This window comes from Mustela nigripes, chromosome 3 (genome assembly GCF_022355385.1).
Source record: "Mustela nigripes isolate SB6536 chromosome 3, MUSNIG.SB6536, whole genome shotgun sequence".
In the NCBI taxonomy this organism is placed as follows: Eukaryota; Metazoa; Chordata; class Mammalia; order Carnivora; family Mustelidae; genus Mustela; species Mustela nigripes.
The window spans coordinates 188632217-188653051 of NC_081559.1; the positions used below are offsets into that span (position 1 = coordinate 188632217).

At 41.6% G+C, this 20835-nt stretch overlaps 1 protein-coding gene across 2 annotated transcripts in view; it reads right to left on the reverse strand.

Moving 5' to 3' along the window:
* DNAAF11 (dynein axonemal assembly factor 11) overlaps positions 1-20835 on the reverse strand; it is a 70818-nt gene that overhangs the window by 42761 nt on the left and 7222 nt on the right. The window contains exons 2-5 of one of the 2 annotated variants that reach the window (XM_059392967.1): positions 18846-19013; positions 14885-14962; positions 7022-7194; positions 4437-4639 (exon numbers count right to left, since the gene is read on the reverse strand). In XM_059392967.1, the coding sequence (XP_059248950.1) occupies positions 4437-4639; positions 7022-7194; positions 14885-14962; positions 18846-19013 (622 nt within the window). Of the gene's footprint in view, positions 1-4399; positions 4640-7021; positions 7195-14884; positions 14963-18845; positions 19014-20835 lie in introns of both variants that reach the window. The other variant, XM_059392968.1, reaches the window with a different exon arrangement.

The window sequence follows — 20835 nt, forward strand, 5'->3', positions numbered from 1 at the left end:
TTCTCCGACATTCTAGGTAATCATCACTGAAATAATTGATTCCATTTTCAGTTAAAAGAATTTGTTTTTTCTGGAAAGTGACTAATTGTTTCACTTTTATCTTTTGCGATGTAAAATAAAATAGTAAACATAAAAATAATTGCACTTAAGGAAAACTATAGAAATATCAGCTAAAGAACTCAAGTCTCCAAAAGCAAAATGCATGTAAATGCACACCGCTGGGTGATGAAGCAAACTGAGCTCATTAGGATACGAACAAACAATGTGCTCTCCAGCCACTTCCTTCAAAGCTGTGCCCTCAGAACTCTCTTCCCACTCCCGAGCACATCCCACAGCCTGAAGTCCCCCCCAAGCACAGTCCCATCTCAGCTCAAGGTGTTAAAGGCCTCCAGTTTAAATAAAACTTTACTTCCATTCCAGTTGAAGCCCTTCCGCTCCCTCTCCAAACTCCGCCCCTCACCCAGCTCATGCCTGGCCTACGCATGCGGAAAGGGGCATAGGCTACTCCAACCCATCACTGCTCATCTACTCCTTCCCCTTGTTTCCCACCTCACTGGCTTCTTCAGGTCCCCCTGACCTCAGAAATTTGGGCCTGGGACAACAGATAGGGAGAAGGAGGCAAATACATCTTCTAAGACAGATGCTCTTAGACCTTGGCTGCTGGCTCCCTCTCCAGGGCTGATGCCCACTTACTGGCTTTCTCTTGTAGGCACGTATATTGGTTCTTGGAGACATTAGAATAGCCTTCCAAGTTCATATTCCCTATCCAGCTGGTCATGTGTGACAACGCCTCAGCTTCTGCCACTGACATCCACCCCACACTCTCAATCCTACCGCTCTCTTGGACAGCAGCCCTTCAAAGACAGTTCAAGTACAGTTCCTTCCACTGTATGTACTTGGCCCATGGGATAGCCACAAACCCTTGTCATGACAGATGCGTGGAGTATAAACTGAAGCCACTAATGCCCACTTTCTTGATCCTTCCGCTCTAGGCTATTCCAGGACAAAACTCATCTCTTCAGTTCTCTCGAGGCTAGAAACAGGCTTCAGAACTAGTCAAGGGATGAGATGCTTGTCTCCCTTCTTGCAGCCCTGGCATCTTTATGGCGTTTCTTCTTACAGTCTCGAAAGTGGAGTAGCCCTCTACTCTCTCTGACTAGGCTAATGATTCACTATCTTGATGACCTTCCTCCAGAACCTCTGGGTTTCTGTCCAAATAGGCAGAATGCAGTCAGAGGAGCAGTGGCTGAAGGAGGAACCAGTCAGTCCTGTGGGGAAGCAAGGAGGCACCTGCAAGAACCCCAGCTGCAGGCTTCTACTCAACACAAGAACAGATCATTTTAAACATTTGTGAACTTGTATAAACCAAGAAGAAGAAATGACCCCCAACACATTTTATGTGCCTATTATAGCTTTGATGCAAAACACTGGGGAAAATACAATGAAAAAAGAATATTACAGCATAAACTCACTTATGAACATAGGTTTAAATATTATAAGTAAAATATTAGCAAAATGAATGCAGAAATCTATTAAAAATATGCCATGGACAAAAATGAATTTATTCTGGAAATTCAAGGATGGCTTAATATTGGAAAATTTATTAATGTGAGTCAACACATTAACAGATAAACATGGCTATCACAAAAGAGGCCAAAAAGGTACTTCGTAAGATCCAGGATCTGTGATAACAGATCTTCATCAATTTGTAATCAAAGGACACCTACTTAACTCTACCAAAACCTCACAGTGAACACCTTACTTATGATGAGAAATTGGAAAGATTCTTTTTACAGTCAGAACTAGACAGATTCTCACTCTTATTGTGGCTATTCCATTCTATACTGGAGGCCTTAGCAGGCATCATAAAGAAAATTTAAAAAAAAAAAAGCAGAGGGATAAGGATTGGAACATTTTTTTAAGTTGCCATTTATTGGGAAAAAAAAAGTGTGTTCTTCTATATAGAAAACACAGGATCACCTACAGACTAATACCACATCTTTTAAAAAGGTCAGCAAGATTGCTTAATACAGTATCAGTATACAGAAATCTTTTGTCTCTTTATACAATAGCAGGAACCAATTACAAGAGTATTTTAAAATCCCATCTACAAGATACTTGGAAATAAATCTAATAAAAATGGTGTAAAACCTCTATGGAGAAAATTACAAAACCTTATTGAAGGACTCAGAAGAAGGTCTAAATAAACAGAGAAAACTATTCAAAGTTCAGCAAGGAAGGATCAAAGTCAGGAAGATGTCAACTTTCCCCTAATTAACATATAAATTAAATGCAATTTCAATCAAAATTACACTAGGGATTTTTAGGGAATTTGAATAGCAGATTCTAAACTTACAGAAAACTAAAGAGCTAAGAACAGCTGAGATTAATTTGAAAAATGGGAATACCTCCTACCAAATATCAAGATTTACCATAAATCTACAGATATTAAAACCATGTGAAGGTGCATCCATGATGCAGTCTAGGGAGCCCAGAAATGGACCCATGAGTACATGAGTAGAGGGTACATGGTAAGGGTGGTGTTACAGATCAGAAGAATAGCATCTTTATAATGGCGCAGACAACTGGCTACCCAGATGGAAAACAACTGGTACCCTACCCCACACTGTAGTCGAAGGTTAATTCCCCATAGACAGATAAGACATTGGAGTAATGGAAATTTTCCACAAATGAGTCCAAAAAATACAAAAATAAACAACTACATTACTATTTTTGAATTCTATAAAACAGAAGCACTTATAAAAATTAAAGGCTGGAAGAAGATATTTGCAAAACACGTAACTCCTAAAGAATTTGCACCTAGAATATAAAAGAACTACAAATCAATAAGGAAAAAACCTTACAACTTAGTTAAAATAGGCAGAGGACCTGAAGAGAACAACTATGGATAGCCAATAAAAACAGAGGCAGACATCTAAGATACAGATTCCAGGGTCCTGGGATCAAGTCTCGAATCAGGATCTTTGCTCAGTGGGGAGCCTCCTTCTCCCTCTCCCTCTACCTGCTGCTCCCCATGCTGTTCTCTTCTCTCTCTGTGTCAAATGAATTTAAAAAATTAAAAACAAACAAGAAAATTGGGCAATGAATATACAGGGGGGTGGGAATCTCCTAATTGAGGATGTGGAAACGTCTCTGCTGAACACGCTAGAGAAGCTTTCATACCTGCGGGAGGAGACATGTGCAACATTGTCTGAAGGAAATGAAAGCAGGGAAACAATCTAAATGACCATCTGATGAGGGATGGCTGGCCGGGGCATCTCCTGCTGAGTTCCACCAGGAGGGCCATGCAGGCAGTGAGAGCCAGTACACATTCTGATCCAGCAGGGCCAACGGGTTACCAGCTGTCAGATATTGTGAACATCACCATCGGAGATAAACTGAGTTATTCATCCAGTGGAATGTTATTCCCCAGTTAGAATGAATCAATAGCTCTACCTGTCTTTCTATGCAAAAATTTCAAACACGTAACACTGAAGGAAGAGCAAAGTTGTAGAAAGATATTGTTTACGCCAAAACACACACACACACACACACACACAGCCACTCTTGTTCAAGGAAGCATAATTACACTGTAAATATATTTCATATATATATGGATGGGATCACATATACCACATATGCACTTAACTTTCAGGATGGCAAACCCACTGAAGATGAAAAGAAAACAGCATAGACTCTCGGGGATATTTTATTTCTTATTTTTAAAAAGATCCAAAGCAAACATGTAAACTATTGATATTTATTAAATCTGGGAAGAACTATAGTGTCTATTAATTTTCAAAACATTTATTTATGCCTCAAATATCTTATAATTTTCTAAGATTAAGAGATTCTGCTTTCAAAATATTTAAAGCTTTCACTATATGGAATCAAATCAACTGACTATAGCTGCAAGTCATTTAAAATAAACGAGTGTAAAAAATTCATGCTTGTATAAAAGACCAATTTAGAGGCTTATTAATCACATTAAAATATATTCATTATATAATTCACAAAACAGAATATTTTATGATGCAATCAAAATTATTTGACTTATAATAATGTGACTTACATTTAACTTTTCTAAAATATCCCCACTATTATAAATCAAAGTACACCTGTTCATTCATCTTTCCTGTACATCTTATAGAGATTTGTCTGCAGGATAATTTTAAATGCAAATTAAATTTGCCAGCTTGGAAAGGCATTTTTTTCATAAGGAAGGAAAACCTCAAAGAATTGACCCAAATAATGAGACGTTCCCACTCTTTCCTCCAAAATTCACATCACAATTTACTCTTCAAATCAGTCATCTGAAATATGATACCGTGGACACTTTGGGAAGTGAGAATAGTTTGCTGCTTTTAACCAAAGTTGAGGAGAAAGTAAACTCTCATACTTCGGTTGCGCGTAAAGTAGCACTGATGTCTGCATACCTCTGTCCCTCAAAGCCCAGGTAACTTCTCGCCTTCGCTTCCTTTTCCTCCTCTTCCCGCAGGTTCCTCTGAGCCTCTTCCTTGTCTTTGGCTCTTTTGAGGCAATAAGCTTTCTCTTGCTCTCTGATTTGTTGTTCAATTACTGGAAAATTCTGCAATGCCTGAATCCTTTCTGATCGCTCTATTTCCTTACCATCCAACCACTTGAATAAAAAACAAGCAACATGGTACAATCATTCAAAAGTCACAATATGAATCAGCCCCAAGTTGACTTTGATTGGAATATTGTGAATTTAGAAACAATAAGTAGTATACCATAGTGATAAGCACAGTATTTAATGGGAACCATCAGGAATTTTGATCAAAATCATTTATTTAGTTCAATTAACAGAGTTACAAAGTATCTTTTTTTTTAAAGATTTTATTTATTTATTTGACAGAGAGAGATCACAAGTAGGCAGAGAGGCAGGCAGAGAAAGAGAGAGAGGAGGAAGCAGGCTCCCTGCTGAGCAGAGAGCCCGATGCGGGACCCAATCCCAGGACCCTGAGATCATGACCTGAGCCGAAGGCAGTGGCTTAACCCACTGAGCCACCCAGGCGCCCCGAGTTACAAAGTATCTTTACTGGTAAAATAATAGGTACGTCTTCTGTTGAAACCAATTATTAATGACAAGCTCTCAAAATATATTGATTTTATAACTTGGCACTATTCCAGCAACGCCAAATCCTCAAGTCAAACCACAGCTCCAAGTATAACAATGACACTTCGCAAATGCTCTCTACAAAAAAGGGCCTGGTATGTTACACAAAGTTGGGCTCTAATACAAACAGGCACGTGTTCTAACCTTAACAACAAAATCGAACACACTATATTGTTAACTGTTACAGTCATTATTTATATCTGGAGTTTTTATGGTGATTTTCCAAGCTGAAATATTGGAACAATTATCTGGATGGGCCCAGTGTAATCACAAGTGTCCTTATAAGGGAAAGAAGGAGATCAGGAAGAAAGAGTCAGGCTCAGAGTCAGGGAGAGCTTAAAAGACATACACAGTTGGCTTTGTAGATAAAGGTAGGGGCTATGAGCTCAAAAAAGTAGATGCTTTTAGAAGCTCAAAATGCAGGGAAATGAATTCTCCCCTGAGGTCAGCAGAAGGAACACAGCCCTGCCAACACCTTAATTTTAGACATCTGACTCCAGAATGGTAAGAGCACAAATTTGTGTTGTTTTAAGCTACTATGTTTATAGCAACTCAGCATCACAACAGTAGGAAACAAATACAAAAGGAAAATCATACAAAGATTGGGTAAAACACAAATTTAAAAAATTAATCAGGATCAGTGAAATTATACGTCAAAATTATAATGTTGATATTTGGAAAAACAATTTGCAGTACATTCTGGATATAAGGACTCACATGGGCTGCAGGTTTCAGGCACCTGGCCAACAGCTGTCACAGCTGCCGGCTTGAATGCACAGTGGCAACAGGGGCCCCTGCATGCTTCCAGGGAAGTGGCTCACAGTGGTATGCTACAGGATCCATTTCTATGATATTCTGGTTCTCATCATTCATGTTTTTAGTACGTCAGCATATGATGATGATCAGCTTGGGTTATGCTTGAGCTAATATATCATTTTATTCTAAATATATATTCCAGATTCAATTACCTGAGTCACTCATTCTCTTAATCAAAAAAAAAAAAATTACATTAGAAGAAATGTGTTCCATAAATCCATCAACCTCGACTATGCAGAACACAGCTGTCTAAAAACAATGTCCTCTGAGAATAAAAGAAAATGCCTATCACGAAGTCAATGCATTCTTGCATTTTCTTGCAGAAGCATATGGGACTTATGCAGGTCAGAAACTCTTGGAATTACATGAAAATTAGCATTACTAGTTGAATATAATCAGGTACATGATTTCTCTAGAAACCATCTGTTTTTCCCCAGATTTCAGAAACATTAGGTGAGGGGAGATACGGCATAACAGGTTAACACATAGAGCGAAGGCTCTCCAGTGAGGTCCCTGGACCAGCAGCATCAGTGCCAGTGGAGATTTTGTTAGAAATGGAAACTCCTGGGTGCTACATCAGACCAATGAATCAGAAACTCTGGGGTGTGGCTCAGCAAACATTCCAAAGAGTAGCAAAGTCTGAGAACCACTAGCAGAGAGAATGAGCTAAGGGAAATCAATGCAAGAAAGTTGTAGAAGCACAGTAGTTTAAGAAAATGCTATACAGAGGTACACAGCTCATCACCTCAAAAACTCTCAGCTCTCAGTTTGCTATTAGTAATGATGAAAGCCCTCCATGACTATGTTTGCATTCATCAAGAAATAGTTCAGCTAAGCCCTGTTGTGTTTTGAATGAGAAAGGAGAAATGTATTTATTTTCCAAAAGTTTATTAAATCCATTAAAACAACTTCAAAGTTTCAGTAAACGGAAGGATTAGTTCTGATTTTCTGGAATATTCTGTTCTCTAAAACCACACATTCCCTGACAATGCTGTGAATAAACATGCAATATAACACGTTGCTTGTTTTCATTTCTCTGAGATTTCTGCATCATTAATATGAGCATACCTTTAATTGCTGAAGGGTTGCCACCACGAACTGCCTATAGCCGTCAAAGTCAGCACACGGGTTACCCATGAGAAAGAGCTCCTTCAGGTGGATATTGTGCTGTAGGGTTTTAATGCTGCTCAACTCTCCAATGAAATTTACAGTCAGGTCGAGTTTTGTCAGCCATTCGCATCCTGTGGAAAGAAGTGAAAAGAAAACAAAGCAAAAAAAAAAAAAAATCACACTCGTAATGAAATGTGTACAACAGCTCAAAGCAGGAACAACAGTTGCAATATTTTAAGTATGATCATTAATTACAAGGCTTACCAAGAAATACGTTTTCAGAAATACCAACTCAAAGGGTAGCCCTGACTCGCTTTTCTTTTTTTTCTTTTTCTTTTTTAATTTCATTTATTTATTTGACAGAGAGTGAGAGAGAACACAAGCAGGCAGAGCAGCAGGCAGAGGGAGAGGGAGAAACAGGCACCCTGCCAAGCAAGGAGCCCGACATGGGGCTTGATCCTAGGACCCTGGGATCATGACCTGAGCCGAAGGCAGTTGCCTAACCAACTGAGCCACCCAGGAACCTCCTGACTCGCTTTTCTATGTGCATTTCCCCTTGTCTCTCCAGCCAAGGGAAATCACTTTCCCTGCCCGATCTGCAAGCCCTGGGCTGGGTAACATGCGGATTTGGTCACCCTGTGCTACTAGAGAGGACACGACATCAGAACAAAGGTCCTTCTAGAGAGGATACCAGCACTCTGTCCTGAGGATTTTGCCAGGTGGGCAGGACACATCTCTCCATGAAGGGTGATGGTGGGAGGGGTCTCCAAAAGGCATAGCATTTCATAAACCTTAGGCATCAGAATTAATATTTACAAAGTCACACTGAAGGGACAGAATGACTCCAAGACCACTAGGAACTGTACTGGAGGTATCAACAACAGTAAAGAGTTAGAGTTTGGTCCTCAGAGGAGTAACAGAAAAAGGACGAGTCACGGATGCAAAGACAGTAGATCTGCCCCATCTGCCTACATTGTAGAGAGGGCTGGATGCCACAGAAATCTGAATCAACTCCCTTTCCTCACATCCCATGGGAACCTGAGAGTTAGGAATACTCTAGTATTAGGCAGATCGGAGTTCACATTCCATCTTGGTCACATCCTTGCTGTGTGATGTTGGATAAGTTACAGGCTGCAGCCTTTGCCTCTGCAGTTTTACAAACAGCACTGGTACCCAGCTCAGGGGTTGCTATAAAGACAATGTAAGATGATTCAGGTGAGGTATTTAGCACAGTACCTGTCACCTAAAGAGCTTCAGCAAACATTAGCTAGGATGAGAAATGACCCAATAAGCACTCTTGGGATTATGCTGGACAATGTAATTATGGGGGAAGAAGGATGCTTGCTTTCCCATGAGCAAAAGTTTGCAGTTCCTCGGTGTGGATTTAGGAAGAGTTGATCTGATTTACACAGCAGCCTCTGCGAGCTAGGTTCAGTAGAAGGCTGTCTTCCTGTGGCTGGCTCACGCTTGTTGGATCCACCTGGCAGAGTTTGCATCCATTAATACCTAGAGAGCCATCTCCAGCTGAAAACCCAGCCCTGCCTTGCTGTGCACCATTTCTTCAAATGTCTACATGCTCCGGCCCTCCCATAGGCTTCCTGATTCTATCTTGCTTTTCTGTTGTTGTTTTGGGGCTGTGTAACTTAGGGCAAACTTGCAAACTTTGGTTCCTGATACAGTAAACTCACCAGTATGATCTTGATTCAGGTGGGTTCATAGATCTGCAATCACGTCACCTTGGGCAAGGTTCTTATTGTTAAAGGCTATACAATGGAACCAGCTTCATTAAATGTTAGTTTCTCTCTTCTTTACTCTTTCTTGATGCTAGCACCTGACTCCACCTTGTCCAGAATTCCATGTTTTCTTCCTATCTTGTCATATCCCAAACCAGAATCTTCCAAATAAGATCGTTCTGCATTAGTGCTTCCAGAGGGAGGGCCTCACTCTCGAGTCATCTATTCCTGGGTTCATTCATCCCTTCATTCAGGAGTTATTCCCCAGTCCCTGCTATGACCAAGTTACTGAGCCAGGACTTCAGGATAAAGGGCTAAATATGGAGAAAGGAGAAAAAAGATGGACATTCCAGGAAAAAAAAAAAATTGGGGGCAAAGAAGTGAATCTGCAGAGGCAGGCAGAACCAGAAGTAGGCAATGCCTACTGTTATAAGCCAGCCTACATCGATATGCTCTGGTTCTTTCTCCATCCCCATTCATTGTTCGACCCATTGGTTTTGGCTTCCACCCTCAATATTCTACTAGATTTGCTCCTCTAAAGGTGACAAAGGATATCCTCATGTTGATAAATCTAACAGACCCCTCTCAATCCATTATGTCACTAGAACAGTCGATGCTTATGGCACGATTGACCATGAATTCTTTTTTTTTTTCCCCAAAGATTTTATTTATTTATTTGACAGGGAGAGAGAGATCACAAGTAGGCAGAGAGCCAGGCAGAGAGGGGGAAGCAGGCTCCCTGCTGAGCAGAGAGCCTGATTCGAGGCATGATCCCAGGACCCTGAGATCATGACCTGAGCCGAAGGCAGCGGCTTAACCCGCTGAGCCACTCAGGCGCCCCGTCAAGTACACTTCTTAACCGACCATAAATTCTCTTTGAAATGCCTCAGTGGTCTTGGGGTTTACTTTCTTATAGATAGGCCAAGCAGAAGAACAATTAAAATTTAATCTTTCCTTGTTCTCTTTTATAATTCAGCTTATTACTCTTGGTCCCCTTTACAGACTTTTGCGCTCCATCAATGGTAACATATCCCAGATTTCCATCCTCGACCCAGTATTCTGTCTCATGTTTCTCTTGATGACAACAGTCATGTTCCCAATTTCTGATGAGTCCTGAACAATGACCTCACATCTGACCATTGAACTGAATGTCATACTCCTATTTCCAAATGCCTGCAAGACATCCTATTCAATGTGTCTAAAAATGAACTCTTCATGTTTTCTCTCACTCTCCACTCCTCAAGACAGCCTTCCTGCCTCCTTGATGTCTACATCCTATTAATGTCATCACCATTTTGGTGTCAGATGCCAAAAGTCAAGTCATAACTAACTTGAGTGTTAACCTAAATTGTTCTCTAAGCCCCTTCATTTCATCAGTCACCAATCCCTGCAGACCTCAACCCCCACATTCTTCCCACCTACTTCTTGTCCACTGTAATCCTATTACCAACAGGCCGGCTCAGGTTCTTGCCCTCTTGTGTATGCAAAATGGATTATATCCTAAGTCATCTCCGCATATTTTGAGAACAGGAAAGAAGGAAGGACAAAAGGAAGAAAGCGGTGACACTTACAAGACTCCAACATGTTCAAAAATTTACGTATTTTTGATTTTGCTGTAATGTTGTAGATGAAGAACCTTCCAAATGTTCATTATATTTTTCAAAATGATAAATTTTAATTGTTCTTCTGCTTGGCCTATCTATAAGAAAGTAAACCCCATCTGTCATCCTAACAAACAATTCTTGCTGAACTGGGCGGGCTTGAGAAAGCCTCTTCTTTGGAGTTAGGTACTCCTTCCTTCAGCTGAGGACCACAGTCCATCTGTTCTTCGACGATCCACCTCAATGGCTCATGGTGGTGAGAAGGTCTTCACAACTGACAATGTTGATTTGCCCAGGGGGAACCTCACACCCTGAGAAACCCACTCTCCTTCCAGGTTAGAATGGGTAAGGAAGAGGGATAGAAAAAGAAGGCAATATATCATATCCCAGTGAATCCAAAACAGAGGAGACAGTATGCTAGCTCGTTTTTGCCAGCCAGCAAAACAAAATAATAAGCAAGCAAAAATCCATGTTATCTTTAAAATTATACTGAGAATTACTCAAGTGGGTGAGACGAGTCATCTTCCTCCTCTGACCTTAACCCTAAACAGAGTTCATACTTACCAGACAGATCTGCAGCCTCCTCCCTCCCTACTGTCCATCCCCTCAAACACCTCCTCAAACTACCCTGCACCCAGTGCCTCCTTCTTAGAGCTGTAAGGTGGCGCTCTCAAGAAGTGCCCAGGTAGAGGCCAGCAGAGGGCTGCGGACTACAGTTCCCAAAGCTCAAAAAGACAATAGTGACGATGCTGCCCTCTCGTGGCAGAAGAGCAAAACACAGGAAAACAACTCTCCCAAGATCCTTCCTTAACCAAAACAAGTCCTGGACATACCAACTAAGAGTGAGAGTTTTAATTATTTCTCTGACATTACAGACTGGCATTGTACTATCACAAAACATGCATACACAATAAATTTTGTTATTCCACTTGTTCACATGAGACTGCAGCATTGGGCTATAGAGTGGCGGCTAGAGGAGAAATTCTGCATTTCTAATGCAGAAAAATGCCCATGATGGACAGAATCTTCCCAGTTCCAGCACTGAAGACGGCTTTGGGGCCTTTGATCACGACAGCATTTTAGGTTTTGAGGATGAAAATTCGGAACGTATGATGAATAATTACATCTTGTTGCTGTATAACCTTGAGAGTCACCAAAATATCCATTTCTACACTAGGAGGCAAACAGGCTAAAATCCACCATACCCTAAGTAAAGTCTTCCTAATTTTAGTTATTGGCAGATGGGAGTGGGGTGGGAGAGCAGCTCGCCTGGCTCTGCTTCATGCTCCTGTACTCCAGACTCAAGCCTGCCAGTGGCCATGACCTACCCACGCTCACAGAGCCCCCAGTAGCCTTGCCAGCCGAGTGAGAGGCCGGATGTGGAAACAGAAGCTCACAACCACAGAATGAGCCTGCACCAGACACCTAATCAGCCAAATCCATCATGATTATGAACAGACACCAAGTGTTACCAGGCATTAAAAAAAAAATAAAATAAAAGCACAAAATAGAAGCTTGCAAAGTAAAACAGGAAACCTTCCAGAATGTAGAATAACAAGACAAAGAGGTTTAAATAAGGAATACAGAGTAAGAGAAATGGAAGATCAATCTAGTACAAGAAAAATCCATTTGAAAGAGTTCTAGATGATATAAGATTAAAGAGAAGTGATGGGTATGTCTATTACCTTGACTGCAGTGATGGGTTTCACTGTGTGTCCATATGGACACTGTGTGTCCATAATATCTAAACTCAACAAACTGTTTACATTAAATACATGCAGGTTTGGTATATCAACTATACCTCAATAAAACTATTTAAGAAAACACCACTATGCACCAAAGAACACCATCAGAATTGACAAGAAAACCCACAGAATGAGAAAATGTATCCACAAACCATATATCTGACCAGATTCTACCATCCCAAATATATAAATAGGCCTTACAACTGAACAGTAAAATGACAACCTAATTAGAAAATGGGCAAAGGTTCTGAATAAACATTTCTCCAGATAAAGTATACAGATGGCCAATAAGCACATTAAAAAATGCCCACGCTCATCAGTCATTAGGTACACACAAACCAGAACCACAATGAGACACCACCTCACGCCCATCAGGATGGCACCTATAAAAACAAAGATATAAATACAAACATAAAATCACAAGTGTTGGCGAGGGTGTGGAGAAGTTGGAGCACTTGGTAGCCATTGGTGGGAATGTAAAATGGTGCTATTGCTTTGGAAAACAGTTAGGCAGTTCCTTAAAAAGTTAAACAGAGGGTTACCACGTGACCCAGCAATTCCATTTCCAGGTGTATACTGAATTAATTGAAAATACACATTTATGCAAAGATTTGTACATTAGTGTTCATGGCAACTTTATTCATAACCAAAAGTGGAAACAACCCAAATGCTCATCAACTAACAAGTGGGCAAACAAAATGCTATGCAGCCACACAATGGAATGTTACCCAGCCACAAAAGGGGAGGAGGTACTGATACATGCCACAGGATAAACCCTGAGAACATCACGCTGCAGACAAAAAGGACCATATATTGTCAATTCCACTTTCATGAAATGTTCAGAATGGGAAAATCTGTGGAGACAAGGAGTGGACTGGGGCCAACACATACACATACACAGGGTGTGGTATGGAGTGATGGAATGTTCTGGAACTAGTTAGTGATGATGGGTGTACCATCTTGTGAATACACTAAAAGCCACTGACTTGTATATTTTAAGATGGTGAGTTTTATGGTATGTGAATTTTGTATCATTTACAAAATAAATCCTTCAAATATTTCAATTAAGAGACATTTTGGGGAAAAATACAATTTTCCACATTCACCTTATTTTTTATTGAGAGATAATTGACATACATCATTATATTAGTTTCAGGTATACTACATAGTGACTCAATGCTTGTGTAGTTCATGAAATGATCACCACCGGAAGTCTAGTTAATATCTGTCACCTTACTGAATTACAGAATTTTTTCCTTTATGGTAAGAACTTTAAAGACGCACTCTCTTAGCATTTTCAAATATGCAACACAGCATTACTAGTTATGGTCACCATGCAGTGCAGTGCCTCATAACTTGATTATTTTATAGTTTTAAATTTTGTACCTTTTGACTTCCTTCATCCATTTTGCCTGAATCCCCAACCGCCACCTCTGGCAACCACCAAATCTCTTCTGTGTATCTCTGAGCTTGGTGTTTTGTTTTTTAGATTTTGCATATTAGTGAGATCATATAGTATTTGTCTTTGTCTGACTTATTTCACTTAGTGTGATATCCTCAAGGTCCAACCATGTTGTTGTGAAAGGCAAGATTCCATTCTTTTTTATGGCCGAGTAATATTCCTCTGTGTGTGTGTGTGTGTGTGTGTGTGTGTGTGTATGTGTGTGTATCACATTTTCTTTATCCCAAAAATACATTGGTTCCTTCTTTTGTGTGATAAATTTGAGATGCACTAGATAAATTAAATGTAAAAAAATACAATAACTAAAACCAGAACATAGAATATTCATAAACTATAAAGAAAAAGACTGATAAAGTTGAGTATACTAAAATGTAAGACTTCTGAACAGTATTAGCATCATAACTGGAACAAAAGAAAAGTAGTCGACGCAAGACAAAATTCTCATACATACATAAAGGATTAATATCTTGAATGTGTTAGAGCACATTTAAAAAAAAAAGATAAATCAATAGAAAAATGACCCAAAAATATGAAATACAAATACTCAATAAAAATCAGAAGGATTTGGACATTCAATAATAGTGAGATCCAAATTTTAAAATTATTTGATAACAATGTCTTCCCATTTAAAAAAAAAGATAGCTTATAAAAAGTATTAGTGAGCTTGAGTACAAATGTGTCACATGGACTACCAGTACAAAAGTAAATTGATACAACCTTTTCAGTGAAAAATTTGGCATTATTTTTCAAAAGGTGTATATTTAAACCCACGAATTCCATGTCTAAGTGTCTGTCCTATAAAAAAAAAAACACACATGCACACAGATTGAATTGTAAAAGAATCCTCATTGTGGACATGCTTATTATAGCAAAATGCTAGAAACCACCCAAATGTCCGTCTGCAGAAAATTTGGGAGATAAATCGGTGTACCACCATTCTGGCAGAGAGCCCCCACATTTCCTGGATATCAAAGAACAAGGTAATTTCGTAGACGAAATCAATTTTCAAAACAATACTCATAGTATGATCCCATCGATACAAAGCAAATGAAACAAAACTACCTTCTACCCTTGGGAAAGAAGCTGGGTTAGGAGGGGTGAAGTGGACTTCCATTTTCAAATTTATGTACTTTGTTATTGTTTGAATTTTTATCACAATAATTAATAAACAAAAGACTTAAATATTAATTTGAAAAGTGTGCCTATTAAGTGACACTGTTTAAATTTAGTTGCAAGTCTCAATTTTAATTCATAATAAAATATCAGAAGAAAATTCTTACCTTCTAAGTTTTCAATTTTTTCAATGTTGTTTAAAGCTAAATTCAAATATTCAAGTTTCTTGAGTTTGCCAACGTTTTCTGAAATATACAAAAATGTAATTAATTAACCTTCAAGATAAAAGCTATTTTTACATAATCTGCTGTGAAAATGGTATCAGGAATCTAAGCATTAGTATGGTTATGTTATCAAAACCATGTTGCTTTTCTTGTCTACACCAGGTCTTTAGACACTGTTGGTTATCAAATGCAGCATCATTTCTTCCTCCATCCTTCCTAATAGAATACACTTCTGCTTTTGTCTCTAGCCAGTTGTAACTCCGGGGAGTTTGACTTAACCAAGCTGGGCCAGTGCAATAGCAGGTCCCTTGCGAAGGCCAGCTCAGGAGTCTAGGCTTCAGCCAGCCAGCCCACAGCCATTTCCTGGCAGGTAAGTGACGGAGAAGAACACATGCACATCAAGGCTCCCAGTCAAATGAGAGGCACTGATCTATTATACCCCATGCCTGGGGACTGCCTTTTCCTTTCTCCTGCTGGATGTGAAAAAGGAAGAAAGTTATATCCTGATTGCTACCAGAGTCATCCCGCAGACCTGAGGAAACCGGCTGTAGGATGGAGCCCATACTGGACTGCTGGAGCAGAAAGAAGGAATCACCCAACATTTAAAAACGCTAATAATGCCATAGCTAATATTGTCGAGGGCTTACTATGTGCCATGTACTTTTCTAGGCATTTTGCATATATGACATCATTTCATCCTTATAATAACCCTAAGAGGTAAAAATTACCGTTGGCTCCCTTTTACAAATAAGAATACCAAGGTGCAGAGACTTAACCCACTTGTTCAAGATTAAATGATGAAGCCAGGAAATTTGACTCCAGAGCTCGGCACTAAATCATTATACCAAACCTTAAAAGAACAGTCCTTTCTAAGAGGACACGAATGTGGGGAACCCTGCTAGGGAACGTGCGTGGAAAGGACCCCTCACTTAAATAATGCTCCTTCCGCCCATTTTTCACTGATATGAGGAAGATCAAACAGGATGGCTATGGTCATCATCACCCTTACCATTGTTACATTTCATTTAAAATTTATAAAATATCATGTATTTGTTCACATAGACCTAAGAATAACACTTCACCTCTGAGCCTCAGTTGACTCATTTTCTAAACTGAGGATTTTAGAATAAATTACTAACATCTCTCTCAGCAATTAGATGATTATAAGTAATCCTGATGTTTCTAGAAGGTTCTCCAGGCAACACCTGAGCATTCAATCGTCAACAGATATGTGGAGCTCTATGTGCCCAGGATTATGACCAACAGAGTGTGCAGTCTGTACCCCCGAACAAAAATATCTGCATTTTTATGTTATTATCGTTAAAATGGCCAGCCTACAATAAAAGACCTGTTCCTTCCCCACATTTGTTATATGTATATCCCTCTAAATGTGAAAAGAGTCTTTTGGTAGGAAAAAAAAAAAAATTTGTTTGGGAAGGATTTCTTAAATTATCCCTCAAGAATAATGAGCCAAATTGGTCAGGGGGAAAAAAAATGGCTCTACAGATAAAAATGTACATCCTGTTGGATGCAGGAAGGGAGTCTGCCAAACTATGGTTCTAGCCCAAACCACCCCGGAAGCAGTTCTCACCAATTGCTAACACCAGACCCACAGACTTGAGGTGGACCAAAGTCATCCCCCAGTGTAAGCAGCTCTTCTGTTACCTTTAGGCCTTGGGCTCCCTGGGAAGCCGTTACAAATGCAGATTTGGGGAACTGGCCCCCACAGGTTCAATCAGTGGGAATGGGAACGGGATGGAGCTGGAGTCCCACTTTAACAAGACCCCGGAAGGTCCTCAGCTCAGACTTGCTGCAACAACAGTAAGCAAGCACAGCCCCGCCTCCCACCACCACCTGCCAGCCCATCTGCATCTCCCAGCGAGGAAGAGTTTTAGAAGAGCCAACTATTCTGCAAACTTCTACCTCAATGGCACCAGAGCAAGTGTGAATCCTAGAGAAACACTTTGGCTTGCTAAATGAGCGCCTGCATGCCTATGGGTGGAGCGGCACTGAAAAATCCCATTATTAGGATTTAAAAGAGTGTTTAATTTAAGAATACTTTGGAAGCAAAAATTTAAGCTTTCTCGCAGTTCTGAAAAGGCCTGAAATACTATGCTACTAATTAGTAATTGTGACGGACCCAGCTGTGGAGATTAAAATTTCGGGAACTCTTTTAGATCTGTACAATTAGGACGGCTCGCTAATGCCCCCTTGCATAAAAGCTGGTGGTTTTCTGTAACAGCCTTTTTAATTGAACAATATGCCAGAGTTTCTAATTTCTGGTAAAGTGAAAGATGCCTAAAATAATTATCTGAAGAAATGTAAAGAATTGTAATAAATCTTCAAAAAAAAAAAAATAATGCAAATTCTAGGCTTTTTGCAACCCGAGGACCAATTTTCAATTATCCACCAAATCAGGGGCAACCACCTCCACAGGGTTTCTCAGCCTCAGGGATGAGATCTCAGGGGTATCCGGGATCTCCTATCGCTCAGAGTCTCTCAGGGCTACTAAGGCTGGGGGGGGGGGGGGTTCTTTTTGGGGGGGGGGGCGTCCTTGTACTACAGGAGGGTTAGCAATGTCTCTGTGCAGTGTAGGTGGTCGCACACCCCCTCCCCCCCAACACACCTGTCACAACCAAAACAGTCTCCAGAGGTTGTCAAGCACCCTGTTGAGAACCACTGCATATCACAAGGGCAAGTTCAGACACAACCTAAAAGCTGACCTCTGGCTCCAGTGCCTTGGCCCAGAGGGGCTGGCGTTCTTCTGCTTCCTAGACACTAAGCCCATCCCTTTCCCCCAGCTCCCAGCTACCTCCATGTGTCTAGCCTGGGTAAATGACAGATTTAACAGCGATGGTAGCAGCTATCATCTGAGGGATGGTTTCTCGTATGCACCGCAAGGCTAAGTGACCTCAACTAATTTCACACAATCTTCAGAGGCTGAGGGAGGGATCAGGCCCATCAGGACCTGTGCCTCCTCTTGCCACTACACTACAGGTTGCTCTATTGGGTGTGGGAAATGCTCCTGTATCTGGTGGCAGGACACCCTCAGAGTGACTCCATAGGCCTCCCTTCTCTCCACCACTTAACTCTTTGTTCCCCATGGAATTGTGGGGCGGCCCCACCTGGCTGATGGATGAGCTGGGAGAAGGAACTAGGCCTGGCCAGCCACACCCCTACACTCTCTCTGGCTCCTGGGGTCTCCCTGCCTGCAGAGAGTACACACTCTCGTCCCCTATGACCATACTGCCCTACGCAGGGCCCACATACTGCCCAACCTGCATGCGACCAGGTGGACAGATGAAACTTGAGGGCAGTTTTAGGAAGCCCTTTTGGCTGAAGGCTAAGCCACTTTCTCCAAAAGGTTTTGTGAGTTTAATGCTGATGTTTTGATCTGTCTACTTGTCATTTCATTCAAACTGGAGCAGTGAGCAGGGGTGTAGGTGCGCATCCCTTTGATAACTCATACACAGCACAAAGCCGTGCACATCCCTGTTCACAGTAACCACGGCAGAACCAGCCACCCAGGGAACCTGCGTTGCACACAATGCTTAGGTTCCATGGACCAATACAAAACTATGATGAATGCTTGGCCTCTATTCCACTTTCAAACTTTGACAAAACCAGGCTATAAATGAGCAGGTCAACAATCGTGCTCCCACCCTTAAGGGCCCCTTGGCATCTCCTTAATGGCATCCCTAGCGACCCTTGGGCAAGGGGACTGAGCAGCGTGGGAGCCCCAGGAGAGGGTCCACGCACAGCTTCCGGGAGCCGCCGCGTCTATTTCCCCTGTATGGCTCCTTTTCACCCAGGTTGTCTTCTTCTAAGAATCATACCGCCCTCCCCAAAGTTCTCCCATTCAAAATGTCAAAGAAACTGTGAGCACAAAATCCTGAAGACTTACCAATTTTTCCAATGAGGTTATTTTGAAGATAGAGGATTTTTAAATCCCGGCACCATTTGTCAATGTGTTCTAGCTTTTCTAGCTCTTGCTGATGCAAGGAGAGTTCCTCCAGGGAAAAAATCACACAGTCATTGTGCGCGGCATTCCGTCTAATAAGATCTTCTGTGACTGAAAGAAAATTTGGTACGGATTACATCTCCGTCCCTGTGCACGTGAGGTTATTACATTACCAGTTAGATGTTGGTCCTCCAGGCCCCAGGGGTTTTCAAAGGGGAGGAGAACAAAGAGGAGCTGCCTCCTGCTGGGGACACCATGGTGAGTCAGAGAGCTTTTGTTTTATTTGTTTTCTGGTTTTTGTTTTCTGTTTTTTGTTTTGTTTTGTTTTTTTGCACAGGGTCTACCTACATTTAGCTGTCTGGACCAGGACAGAGTGGGAGGGTAATGACCTTGAGAATGTTGATATGGAATCCCACGGTGGTATCAGATTGAACTGGATGAGACCCACTAAGGAGACCAAGACAGGACCACTTGGACAGAGTGGCAGGGTCTGGCTGCCAGAGGGCAAGACTAGGACGGCATTGCCCACCATTCAGTAAGGAAAGGTCCATTCATTCAACTGACATTTATTAATCTCACTAAAAGTGAAGAGAAAAGACAGAAGCACCCTAGATATTGCACTGTGATCTTATACAGCATCTACCCTGCGGTCTGTCTCCGGGAGGAAGAAAAGGAGTCATTCTCAGGAGGAGGGTGAGGAGAGTCTCTGGCCCTCTGGCTGGAGTGCCCTGCAGCACAGGGGCTGTCCTGTTAGGGGGGCACCAAGGGGCTGAAGACAATGCCCTGGTCCAAGGTTGGAGCCAAGAGCAAGACAGGAATCCCCTTCCCAGGGCACGCTCAAGTTAAAGACGTGATTCCAGTGGACAAATCCTGTGTTTTCTGGTGCTACTAAAACCATAATTAATGCATTGTAATATCCACATGTTAGGTGGACAGTGGAACATTGCATGTCCAGCCAGAGAAACAATAAAGATTCATTTATTGCCGCTTATGAGGTGCCAGGCACTGTCCAAAATGCTTTGTGTGTGTTCATATATGAGTATTTACACTCAGCAGATGAGTTAAATAACTTGCCCAAGGTCTTGATGGGAAGTGCCAGAGCCGAGTTGTGAGCACAGGAGTCTGGTGTCGACCACCAGCTGTCAGCCACTATGCTACACCGCCCCAAACAGGAGCAAGGAAGAACGTCTCAGGACGTCCCAGGCTTCCTCAATGGTACAGGTTCCTCTAGCTAAGACCGAGTTCTTTACAGCCGCTCACCTGCCCCACTTCCATGCCCCATCCTGAAAGGGGGAGTTTGCCTTTAAAAAAAAAAAAAAAAAGTGAAAACAGGTCCGAACTCGATCATTTGTGTGCAGCTAGCTGAACCCCTGCTATTTCTGGTGGTAGGAGACAGGGTTGCATGACAGCTCTTTGGAAGAAAGACAGGGGAAGTGTAATGGTCCAGAGATTCAAATACAGTACACGGGGAATGTCCCTGCTGTTCCAAGCCTTGGCTCAACTAGCTGGCAGAGCTGGCTGCATGCCAGGTCCTGGGGAGGGGCAGGCCGAAGAGGCAGGGGGGGAGGCTAATAGGGCAGCCCTGCCAGCCGCAGCTCTCTGGGGGCCCTACTGCCTACTGTTCTCTGCTGCCTCTGGAGGCCATGGCTAGCAGGCAAGCCAGCTTCAGCAGAAAACAACTTTCCGGAAACCAAACCTGTAAGAGAAGGGCATTCAAACTACTCTCCACACATCTCACTACCAAAGTTGGTTCTAACAGCTTAAATCAATTGATCATGAATCTGTGGGTACAGCCAAGTTGAAGGCACTGTGAAGCTGCTGTGTAAAGTCACATATATTAGCTGTCTCTGTAATCATCTCCAAGAATTCTCTTAGTAAGGATGCGGCAGGGAATGGGGGGTTGGGATAGCACAATCGGTGTTATTTAAGCTAC